A 13,072-nucleotide genomic window follows, 5' to 3' on the forward strand; every position below is an offset into this window, starting at 1 on the left:
TGGGCTGATACCCTCTTCCCCGGTGGCATCATTCATGCTATCTCTTTTCTGCTGTCCTGGCTCCAGGACGTGCCTCACAAGAGCAGTGTGTTTAGCATCCATAAGTTGGGCTTCTGGAATAGTTTTCCGTTTCAGCTAAGCTTGTGTGTGCTCTTCTCTGGCCAGATTTGTTCCAACAAGGTGTCTCTCATCCACCACCTTGTAAGCATCTTTCATCCTATTAAGTGCCAAGCTGTTAACTTTGCAAAAGTTAATAAGGTGTCCAAGAAAAACTGATCCTGGTGTTCGCACTCTCCCCCACTGTTACTCAATTATCCTTGCTCATGTGTGGCACGAGCAAAACCTTGCACAGTTAGGGGCGAACCTCATTTATCAGAGAAACACCGTTCGCAGAGAAGAGGAGGAACATCTCTTCAGTGAACTGTCTGACTGTGACCAACAAGGTTACATAGGAAAGGAATTTCTCCTGGTTTTGAGGTTAGACAGGCAAATAATAGCTTTCTTCTGGTTTATGAGTTGCAGTTTGTCTGCTGACAAAGGCATTAATGAGCCAGTTGTCTGGAGACCAGATAAAATTCTTCTGAAACATCTATGGTGGGGAGCAACTCAGAGTTGCTGTCGCCACCTCTGTAGATAGCGGCATGCATGACTCCAGCTCTGCGCGGTAGTTTTGAAGAGAGACCTTCTCTTACTACAGTTCAGAACATTTTCTAGGCAGAGCAGCCCAGGTGACATCAGAGATAGGGTTGGTTTTTTTCTATAGCACCAGTTGTTACGGTCCAGATTACAACTGAGTCACCACAGCTTAATGCATTCGAGTGAACAATTGAGCTGCTGCAGTCATGCGCTCTATCACAGACACGAGGTGAAACCCTACATGTAACCCTTCTGGCTGTTGAGGTGGTGCATACTTACCACATTGTGCTCTTCACCTCCTAGTACCTGCTCGCAGGTACAGGGACTTCTTAGCTAAATAATTGATGTCTATTTTTGATTTTAGCTAACAGCAGGAGCTTAAATGGCAAGGCAGACAAGGTGCTTTACCTTGTAACTCATACAGCTGTCACACCGTACGGAGTTTTGCACATTTTAAGTCTAGTAGCAGTCTTGTTGCTCTTCTCCTTGGGGTTCTGGCCTGTTCGGGTTTAAGTCACTGCCAGTACTGGGGCTTGAAGTCAATACGAGCGCTGTAGGCAGCTTCTGCCGAGATGTTGCTGAATCATCTGCTCGGGGAAGGATGCTCTGAACTCGGCTCTACTTAATGAAGCAAGCAGGGCCAGTCTGATCCCTGGGTTTGGGGAGACAGCTATTTTGAACTCTTAATCACACTCTTTTTTGATGCTGCTATCACACAATGTCCTGTGCTAGTGGCCATTATAAGTGGGGAGGATTCCCTACAGTTTTTCCTGCTGTCCCTTAGCTCCTACTGTATGTTATATATATGCACATACAATTTCCTTTTGCCTTTTGCACCTTGATGTTGCCATTTGCATGTATTTCAGAAACTTGCTTTAGGGTGGAGCTCATTGATGTTGTGCTGGTTTTAAAGCATTTGCATTTAAAGGCCAGTAAAGAGTAACAGATTTTCAAGACTACTGCTGTTCCCATGGTGTGTTGTGGTTCAGACTGGACTGCAAATAGTGTTTTCTAGAACAAGGACCTGCATGGACCTCGCGTTCCTCCTGCTTTCCCAAACTGAGCCACCTGCACTTCTTCCAGCAGGGAGCTGGCCCTAATAACGGGGAGCATCTACATGTGGTCGTCATTGTCCTTTCCATAAAAGTATCCAGTGGAGCTCAGCTGAGTAAAGCTGGGATGCATGGAGACCTGTTTTATACATGTGGAACAGCCATTTATAAAACACAAACAGAAGCTAGCCTGGCTTTTAAAAATGTGGGAAACAAAACAGAAATTGCTTGTGATTAACATATTAAATTTATATGAGGTCTTTCAAATCTTAAAGCTAAATTTAGGAAAAAAAAAAAGCAGGTGGTAGTCTTAAATTTTTTTCTGTTGCATTTAGGTTGGTTATTTTGATGTAATTAATTTTTGTACCAGTTTAGTTTCACTGTTTAGGAAGAGCAGCAACTGTGAAGCCTTTATCCTTTCAGCATCAGTGAAAATGCATGTGTTTCTCCAGGACTATCCAGCTGGAAAAGAAAGTTACAGAATATCTTCTCTTCCAGGAGACCTGTTTTCTCCCTGTTCTAGGACAGTATGTGATTTGCCGTTGCATGTCTTAAACTACATTTCCAAGCCGGCCGTAGCATGATCATTCCCTAACAAATGTAGTCATTTTGATGAAATCCTTGCTTGCCTTTTCAATAGCCAGCTCGTTGATCCTTATTAATCGCAGGCTTTTTGAATCCTGCACTGTCTGTTCTGTGTGCAGGCAGGATTGATGTATTGATTGTTTCTTTCCTACGAGAGAGAATTCCAGAGAGTGAAGTTTTCCCTGAAGCCAGCCTTTGCTAGAAACTTCCACAAATTGTCTTGGCGTTGGTATGAGAAGTTTGTCAGCTGTCTACTCTGTATGCTGAATTCCTGTCGCTGATGCCAAGTATCTTACCCCCCCCCCAAAAAAAGCACAATATCTTGAATTTATTTTTAATAAGCCAAATTTCTTCTGATGTGTGGCAGTAAGTAATTTTTTCCCTTTTCTCCTTCATCTCATGCATCTAGCTAGTTACACTGCTGTACCACTATGCTGTACCTTTTAATAAAGGACGAGTTATTCAGCAACAAAGAGAAGAGAATGTTTTCCCAGTGGAAGGTGGTCTATCTTTAGAGGACCTTCTCAGACTTTTTGTTATTATATTATTCACTTTCTTAGTACATTACGTATTTCACTTTTTGATTTACTCCCCATCCAAATATCCCGTATTCCTTGATAGTGTTCTCGTTTCAACTGTTTTCCGCTGAGGTTCCTGTTGTATTGATCCATTTTATTTTTGCATAACATATTCAAATTTTAAATTTAGTTTCCATGCTTCAATAGTCTGTTAGTTCTGTGGCAACACATCTTCTGCCTCTGAAATCATATGCTTGTGAAAGAGATCGAATATTGTTATTCCTTAAACAAAGTTTGTTCAGAAAGGTATCAGAAAAAAAATTCAAAAGCCTGTGTATCTCTTTGGAATTCAGAGTCAGACCCTGAAATGTCTCTGTCAGTTTTGAAATTTCCCTTGCGGTTAAAATTTCCAGGAGCCCCAGGGATTTAGGTAGTCGTCCCATTGCATGGGATAGCAGTCACAGGCCAAGGATATTCTTCTTAAGGTTTCCAACTGGTGTCTTCTGCAGACTTGCATCTTAACCTTACCAGTTGCTGTCTTGGTTCTCACAGAGCAGTAAAACAGGATTTCTGGGGACCTCTGATCTTGTGTTGGGTCCCTGAGCACCGCGGGAAAGACATCCCTGCCTTGGCCAGCCCTTTCTCCAGGGGTGGATGCCTTTGACTCATGGGACACTCAAACGTCTTTCAGTACTAGATACCAGCTCAAGTTACAGCTTCAAGAGCGTGAAATTAGCAATGGAAAGCTGTAAAAAGGTGACAGTATTCAGAGAAAGATAGAAAAATCATTACAAAATATGTCTTCATAGCTGTCTGACTTGGCTTCAGGGTTTTCCTTCCGTTTCCTTGATTTAATTAATGATTTCACACAACTTCCCCTGCTCCGCTCCTTTGATAAGTGCCATCCTAAATTATACACTAATGGAGGGTGAAGTATGCTCTTTTCCCAGTGGCATTTTATCCCCAGTTTATGAAACTGAGGCACAGTGATGTTTAGTGAGATCTGCAGATTTCCCTGCTCATCCAACATGAGGTGCAGTGTTAAATACAAAACCTGGGTGTTCCAGCCTAGTGTCTGGTTGTCTGTTACTAACATACGGTTCTTCCAAATGAATGTGGATCCTTACCAGTCATAAACAATAAAATCCTGAAAACTTGTATTCAATGGCCTATGCTTTGCAAAGACATGTAAATATTGCTTTTGATTCTTTCAGAAGCGAGCATGCAAGCCATTAGAAACCATTCCAAATGAGGCTGAGGCTCGCCTCATTGACTGTGCCATGGAGCTGGATTCTAAACAGAAAATCTCCACTGACTATGGTCCTTGGGCTATGAAGACAAAGCAAAATTCAGTGGTATGTTTACGCTGTCAACAAAATCTGTTTTTTAGAAAAACACATTTAAAATGCATTTTATAATAAATTTGCAAATAATTGCCTTTTTTTTTTTATGGTGATGTGTATGATTTTGTTCATTAGATTTTTGAAAACCATGGAAGCAGAGGTACTGCCCAGCCTTGCCCAAGATGTATTGCAGGAGAATCTGTAAGTATATTAACTTTCTTTCTGTGACATAAAAGATAGACTTGTTCTTAAGTATTAGAACCATAAAACATAAAGTTAATAAAAACCGCAATTACATTTCTCAGGAATAAAGCATGTAAATAAAAGAAGGCAGATTGATTTAGCGTTTCTGGGGTATGCCAGCAGAGCACAAACTAATATGTTTCCAGCAGCAGTTGGAAAATACAGAGACCGCAAACACATTTTTCAAATTCACTCTAAAAAGCAGAGTTTAGGAAGTAACTGAAGCAAACACTAACATACAGCTTCCTCTGCCCCATTTTTATATTGTCCTTGATTTACTGGATCATAATAATACATCCAGGAGTCCCATTCTATCTCCTGTTTTTTCCTCTAATTGGATACTTCCTTTCCAACAAGTAAGCTCAGCCTAAAAGTATTACACTGTAGACATACCAGAGCTAGTTTTAAATGAGCTAGCTAAAGAACCACTAGTAATCAGAGCTCGGGACAGACAATTTGACTTTCCAGAAAACCAGTGCAAGTATTTGGACAGCTGAACAGTGTTGACTTCTGAGCTGATTCAGATCGGCTTCTCTTGGTGTCCAAAGCTGTTTAAAACCTGTACTTATTTTTTTTATTTATGTAGGCTGTAGTCACACTGTGTGGTACACCATAATAGTGCAGCAGTAGCTCTGGAATCTCACACTAACGTATGACCGTGATCTTAACCACTGTCTTTTTAGCCCTGGAGAGAAGGCCAAAACCCTAAAGAGATAATGGCTGGTAATAGCAAAAGAGGTTATGGTGTTCCTGCAGTTTCATTTTTCATGCAAATGGTCTAAATAAAGTTTGGGAAGTTTCTTAAATGTATGGGAGCTACTCTTGACTTTCATTTGCATCCTCTGTATCCTTTTGAACCATCACACAGGCTTCCTTAAAGAGACAAAACCGAGGAGAGATGTGGGGCAGTGCCGTGCATTTCTTCAGAAAGGCTGAATGTTTGTAGCAAAATCTTTGATTTGGTAGAATTAATGGCAAAGATTCCATCGAATGCTGTAAGATTGAGGTTGCTGTGACAAGTCAGGAGCTGTGACTGAAAAGACATTTACCGTGTTAACTTATTTCCGCTCATCTTTACAAATAAAATAGAAACCAGATCCAGGGCTGACTTTAGGAATATATAGAAGAATGACCACCTATGTGGATTACCAAGTTTGAATTTCCGAGGTGTGCTGCCGTCTTTGAGAGTATGGAGAATATCTCGAGGATTAAAACCCAAAAAATCACTGAACATAACACCTTGGGATTAAAACCCAAGCTGGCACATTAGGAAGTGTATTTTTGTTGTATTCCAGAATTACAGTGACAACATTAGAGTTTTACAAACTTCTTCTGTATCAAAATTCTTCTGTATCAGTGACCACGTAATTTTGGAAAATTATGGCTGAGTACAAATATCGTCATTCTAAATAACACCAATTCTATTTTAAATCAGATTAGCATGACCTTTTTTTCCTGTGGTGTAGTAATGAACTTGAGGTAACAGCCAGATAACCTGAGGAGGTAGCATTTACCTCCTCAACAAACACTAGCTTAGTTATAATAGATGACCTATTCTATTCACTTCTAAATGCTTTTCAGCCATAGCTGTAAGAAACCAGGAAAACAACTTGCTAACTTTACTCGGTGAGAATTGGAATCTCAAAACTAAGCAGTTTTTTGACTTGATTGTCCTGTGCTTTCAATATAGAAACTCAAGATAATGTTATAAAAATCCAGAGGCCTTGTACAGCTACTTGCTAGACTTCTTGCTAAGTTAGCCTTATATTGTCGAGTTGAAATGGAAAACACTTTGCTCAAAGCAGGGTGATTTTAAATATGACTGATTTTAAATATGATTCTGATTTCCATGATGTAACCTATAGTGGGGGAAAAAAGGTTCACCCACATGTGTTGCAAAATGCCAAATATAGAGTTTAAGTAACATACAATGTTTGGTAATGGAATAATGAAGTTATCATATATATTCAGTTCTCTATTATTTGAGTCATGGGGCTGGAACAATCTGGGTAAAAGAAAAACACGATTGCTTTTGCGCTGATAGCTTGCTCTTGCAGAGAGGAGGGACTCTTGCTGTCAGTTCCTGTTAGGAGAGTTTCAAGTTTTGACGTAATGCCACACAAAGGCGGGACTAGAGCAGCCAGAATTGTGTTCCCGTATGGCTGAATGCATGTCATGTTGAGCTAACATAACCACCCTGGTGGAAGCTGCCTTGTGTGAGTGCCCTTGGGTTCACAGCACGATTCATCTAGAACCTCCCTACCTGCGGGTGATGAACTTATGGTATGGATTTGTTCATTGTGTTCTCTTCAGATAATCAGTTATTTGTGGCAAGTAATGTAACAGATAATACAGTTATTCTTCAATAAATTTGACAGGGATTATATTAGTAAATTATCTTCGTTCTTAAAATAATAAAAAGCTTATACTAAAAGTATAATGTCTAGTAAGCTGGTAAGAGCTCAGATAACTTTCTTCACAGCTAAAATTTTGCTTCAGGAAAATCAGAGACTGTCACAGTGATTAACATGCATCGTGGAAGGAACAGCTGAAATGAACAGAATGGAGGAGCCTACATACAGAGCAAGAGAAAGAATGGTGTAATTTGTTCCGTAATCAATAATACTGTTAAAATCCTATCAGAAGCTTTATTCTACTGATGACAGGGAAATGCAAATAAATTAAAACCTCCAAACTGAAACAAGTCAAACACAAAGCATATTGGGCTGAGACAATTTTTCGTTGTTGTGGGTAGTCTTATCAGGATTGTATTTTGCATCAAGAAATCCTAATACCTGCGGAGCTAATTAACCATGTCAGGAACTTGACTAATATCAGCTTTCCTAAACACATTTAATTCTGTGTCACTACCATAAGCGCCACAAACTTCAACGTGTATTTAAAGGCAGTATCACTATGAAGTTTTCTCTCAACTTTTAGACCTCTTTTTCTACGTTTAATGACTACCACATGTTGTAGAAGGAATAATAGATGTGTATTAAATCACTATTTGAGAAAAGAGTACTACTTTAATTGTATGTTTGGTAAGCTTTCTTTGGACTAATCTGTTATTGACTATTTAGGCAGGGACTTAGAAGCAAGGGAAGAAGTGGTGTTAACTAGAAGGAAACTAGGTAGAATTTTGGGGTGGGAAGAACATAATTCTTGAGATTTTTCTGCATTACATGATAACGAGAGGTAATGCTCTTTTTGTTCTGAAAGTATTACTGTGAATGCATTTTTTAAACAAGTACAATGTGATAAAAACAAATGCAGACTTGAGTTTAGAAGTTGCCTACCAGTTTCAGGTTTTGATGAGATAATTTTTAGTGACATGAAATTTTGTCATTTCAGGGACACTTCAATCATATCATGGGCTTCTAGGAACTGAGAGACACTGCTTTTCTGTTTAAATTCTAAAGGTGCACCTGCGAACCCCGTACAGCTGGATGTCTGTACATTCCCTTACGGCATGGATTGGTGTATGGTATTCAGCTATAGCAGTTCACTCTATGTGTCATTCTTTCAGTGCACAATTATGAATGTCGTTGTTTTCACACCTGAAAAAATGCTTCTGCTTTTAAGGTAGCTCGGTATATGTTTTTAAAAAATAATGTTGATTTAATGTTTTACACTAGTTAAGTTGATCTGGACTTTGGCCCAGCCTTCACCTGGGACTGGGCCAAAGGTCATATTGATACAAGAGATTTTTCCTGTCTCACTTGGGCACTTTCTCTGACACTCTTGGAAAATGGTCCTTGCATTTACGTGGGTACAGGGCTTGCAGTTTTATCTCAGCCCTATATATCATAGGAACACAGAATGGTTTGGATTGGAAGGGACCTTAAAGACCATCTCGTTCCAACCCCCTGCCATGGCCAGGGACACCTTCCACCAGACCAGGTTGCTCCAAGCCCCGTCCAGCCTGGCCTTGAACACTTTTTTGGGCAACCTTTGGGCATATGCAGGCAGAAATGGGAGAACAGAAATGTCTTCATTTTTAAGATGGCTATTCAGCTTTGCATTGGTGAAGACCAGTAAAAATGTTATTGAAACTTACGTTTAAATCCAAAATATGCATCCGAATCAGGTATCTTACATGCTATACATTTTATAAACATGTGTTTATAGCAAACAGAGTTTGTGAATGTGGCAAGTATCTAATAGAAAAAGGAGCATTATTTGAACAATCCCTTTATGAGGATGAATATTCTGAAGATGAATAGTAATTCAGCTCTGTGGAGTCCTCACAGAGTTCTGAAGATATCATCTGACACTCCCTGACTCTGTCTGTCCAGTTATTGCAATATTAGAACAAATCGTATTGAACTTGTCATCCAACATAATTTTATTGGCTTGTCACAAATAATTTCATCTACATTTTGCCAGTAATAGGCTACATACTTTTTAGACTCTAAGATGGCAGAGTTGTGTCGTTTGGGTGTGACACTGCAGTGGCTGCTCTGGTTTAGGCAGAAGGGTCCTGCAAGCTCCGAGCTGAACGGTCGTGTGTTCACCCTCTGCGTGGGGGGAAGTTGCTGTGACCTGCCAGAGCTCACACCGAAAGCAGCCTCCACTATCTGGAGAGCTGCTGAGCTACAGCTGTGCCCTCCTGCTGCTTGGCTTTCGGATGGAGTTCAACCCAAAACAGGTATGGCAGGCATCACAGCATTTGGCCTCTCCTCTTCTGAGAGCAGCCAGTAGCCAGTTTAAATTAAAACGGTAGTTCCAAGGTTGCAAAATCTAGTGACAGTCTGTTATTAGTTTCCCAGTGGGGTTTATCAAACTGTAAAATCCCTAGACAAAGGTGTTTCAGGGTCCAACAACGCTTCCCATATTGTGTGTGGAGTTGTTGACTGCTATTAAGGAAATATTCTTCCTAAATATATGAATATCTTAATAAATACTGAATTTACTTAAGTAATAGATGAGGAAATGAGCCTGTAAAGCAGACCTGCACTAAATTGGCACACAGACTGTTTGGTTAGGAAATAATATGTTTCCTCCAAGCCAATATAAATTTTAGTTACATCAAAAATAAATATTTTCAAAGCAAAATTTTTCAATCACAAGATCAGTACAATCCGTTAAAAGGTCAAATCTCCAAGAAACACAGCGGTTTTAAAAATTGTATTGTCCCTGTTACCTTGAGGATGTGAAACTCATTTTGAATCCTCCCTCTCCCAGTACAGGTTGATGCAAGCAATAGTATCTATCCAGACTAGAAAGGAACATATCCTCACTTGAAATGGCAATACAATGAGCAAATTCCTTTATACTGGCAACTAGTGCAAAATAATAATACAAAACTGAAATTACATAGCTACATCATATTTTATGTGCAGTTCATTTTTAAAACATTGTCCAGCCCTTGTTTCTTAAAAATACTGGTATTAATAGCAGTCAAAAAAAAAAAAAAGGTAAGCATTAGTTCTTGTTCTGTGGAAGCTGAAATAGCTGCTTGAACGTAAAAGGCTAAAAGGTATCTGAAAATTTAATTACTGCAAAATAATTCGAAACCTATTATACTTCATCAAGTAAAATGTATGACAAGTAATGATTAGTTAAACAGTGTGTGGTCAAAATGTAGGGTATCCAAAGAGGAGAATATCAAAAGTAGACTTGGACTCTGTGATGGAAGAGTTTTCTACTAGAATATATTAGAGCAAAAAAGTACGCCGTCATGTTTGAAACACTGGGTTGTATTTATGGATTATCAGACCCAACGGGTGATTTTAATTTAAATAACTCAAATTTTATCATGTTAAGAATTCACAGATACCAGTGTATCTGTTTCTTCTGTTTGCTTTAAACTTAACTGTATTTTAATCCGGTATGGAATACGGTAAAAACCAGAACCAACTGGTTTTCCTTAGGGTCCTTGTAGGTTTTGTGCCATGTTCTTTTTAATTCTTCTCCCTTTAGAGTAATCATTACTTGGGTTTTGTAAAATCTTATCGTACATAAATCACAGGACTGGTCATAGTTTGCAGCTGCATTACAGAGGCTGATGAAGTCATACTGGTGTTCGATTTTAATGTAATTTTTTCGTATCAGTCTTCCCATTGTTACTGTACACTGTGCAGGTATTTTATTACACTGTCCACCCTGATTCTCAAGACTGTCCTTGGAGATTACTGCATCTATACAGCTGAACAAAACAGGAGAACTTTACTGTTACCTGCAGTGTCAACATGGGTCTGTTCTACATTCTTTACACTGTTATAAATGTAATGCTGGAGTTTACATCAAGTCTAACTGATGAGTAGTTATGTTATTCATACGTGCATTCTGAACATCTAAATGCTATGCTATAGAAACTAGAGTAAAATGGTCACAAGTAGGCTTAATTTTGTTTGCTTTTAACTATAGCCGTTTGCATTTTCTGGGAACACAGTATGGCATAGATGTCAGATCAATTCTATAGTAATATTTAAATTTTAAAAACCCTTCTGTTCCCCTACCAATTTCACCTCTTTGAAGAATGGACTCCAAAAAAGGGTGTAGAAATAGATTAGCTAGTGGAAAGTTAACTCCCCTCATTTTCAGCCTATCACAATTACCACTTTCATGTAGTTATACTGTTGTCAACAAAATATATTACAGTACAAAAGGAATGAAAGAAATAGAAAAGATAGAAAGGGATGAAAACCACTTGGGAGCTACCATCTCTGCTGCATCGTAACACAACTTGTAATGAAAGCGTATTAAAAAAAAAAAAAAAAAAGTTTTGATACAGAAATGTGGTGCCTTTCCTCCTTAGTGAAGATTTCTATGAAAACCCATATGTATCTTTCTCTTCCTTCAGAGTTGTTTGTGTTGTTGGTAAGTGTTTTAATTTTTTCATCCCTAACATTTCAGTGTGCAGGATAATCATTCCTGGTTATTTAACTGCAAAAGCACGAGGCTGGGTGGAATGGGAACCCCTCGTTCAGTATCCCACGCGTTCTGGAGACTGTAGCAGGCAGACACATGGGAAGAGTCCAAGAAACAGGACACGTATTGAATGGAAAGATTTTTTTACAAATGCAAAGACAGCATTTGATACCAGGTTTTGTTGTGGGCATCCATTCTTGCCTCATGGCTAAGCCTTGATTGTCGAGTACCACAGAAATTATGAAAATGTCAGTAGTTTCCAACAGTATTTTTTTCTTTGCTATTGTTTTCTATTGTATTGTTTTGTATCAATAAATTGCTACTTATTGATACAAAAAAATGTATTTGCTATCAGGATAATTTTAAACTTGAAATTGCTCTTTGTATTGAACATTGATATCTTCAATATTTAAGAAGTAGTTCCTGTATGACTAGAATGCAAGTGTATGTGTATATACTCCTATTTAATTTGCACAACATAAAGATATTCTTCCTAGTATTTGTCAAAAATAGCAGCTCCCGTCTTCCTGCTTTTCTTGAGTTGGCTTACAATATATAAAAATAAATAATGAAGAAACATTTGGGAACTGCTGTTTGAAGCAGAAGGGTAACTGTGATGTACCTTTTTATTAGTGTTCTGCATTCTTCCTTGTTGTGGGAGGCCGTAAATCCTAACAAAAACTTGACCAGATTTTTACTTACGTTTCTGGGGATGCAACTGTTGATAAATACAGTGTTCTGGATAGATGTACATTTCAGTTCTATTCTGTGTAAAGTATCCCAAAGTGAAATACCTGGCGTTGCTTGCTTTGTGAGCTGGAGATCACATCCGAGCCTTCAAGGCTTCACGGGGCAAAGCATCACCAGCAGCATCGCTGCACCTGCTTCCCTTGGTCCCTGCGAAATGCCTGCTGGTCTTACTCGTTCTGAAGTCTTACCTGACCTCTCCAGCTGGCTAGAAACATCGTTAGGTTTTAGGAATGTCATCGTTACCCCTGATGCGTTCACAAATGAGAATGCATATACTTCTGGATAAACTTTAAAGTCAGTCTTTCGGCTGGGATGTGATTCCTTACCCCGTGCTTTCTAAATGGGGCAAGGGATGCATTTATAAATAAGCCAGCATGAAAACAAATTGTAGTTTAATAGCCTAATACATAGAAGGCTTAGAATAGTGGTATTTTTTAAAATAGATACACTGCCTCTGTCATTTGTTTCAGGATTTGTCAGAATCATAAAGCTGCGGTGATAGGTACGGATGGATGAATGCTGTACAGGCTGGGACAGGTGAATATTTCTTTAAAGCAGATTTGTGTCAAATCTGCAGTAGAACTACAGAATTATTTTTGTAAGACTTTTCTTCACCTTGTATAACTATGAAAATTTGTTTTATTGATAAAAATTATATACTCTTTATATTTCCTAATACTATGGTTTGTACACAAAATAACCTGAGTGATACTTTATTTACATGTATATAGTAAAATAGGCATATGGTCTGCTTTTAATTCAGGTAAAAATCATATGATCTAATATTTTTAACTTTGTATTTTGTAAATTGTTACTTACAAAAGCAGAAGCATTAAACACCACTTTGGCTACAGTATGAAATTGCCTGGGTTTGTTATTCCATTAATAATTGAATTGCATTCTGCAGACATGGGGGTATAAAGGTAAATAAAAGCTTTGTAGTTTGTATTATACACAGTATCACTTGTGTGGTATAGCCCACACGGTTTCCTCCTCATGGACCAGATGTGTGAATGATATGCAGAATCGGTGTTTTGAAACAAAGTGATTCCTCTACAGTTTTGGTGTA

General features: G+C 38.6%; 1 protein-coding gene across 1 annotated transcript in view; it reads left to right on the plus strand.

Moving 5' to 3' along the window:
• Positions 1-12,864, plus strand: part of LOC106112430 (translation initiation factor IF-2-like) — a 22,377-nt gene extending 9,513 nt beyond the window's left edge. Inside the window, exons 3-5 of the mRNA XM_055812863.1 lie at positions 4,006-4,146; positions 4,270-4,335; positions 7,732-12,864. Of these exons, the coding sequence (XP_055668838.1) occupies positions 4,006-4,146; positions 4,270-4,335; positions 7,732-7,761 (237 nt within the window). The 3' untranslated portion in view covers positions 7,762-12,864. The remainder of the gene's footprint in view (positions 1-4,005; positions 4,147-4,269; positions 4,336-7,731) is intronic.
• The last annotated feature ends 208 nt before the right edge of the window (positions 12,865-13,072 follow it).

Source organism: Falco peregrinus, chromosome 1 (assembly GCF_023634155.1).
Source record: "Falco peregrinus isolate bFalPer1 chromosome 1, bFalPer1.pri, whole genome shotgun sequence".
Classification (NCBI taxonomy): Eukaryota; Metazoa; Chordata; class Aves; order Falconiformes; family Falconidae; genus Falco; species Falco peregrinus.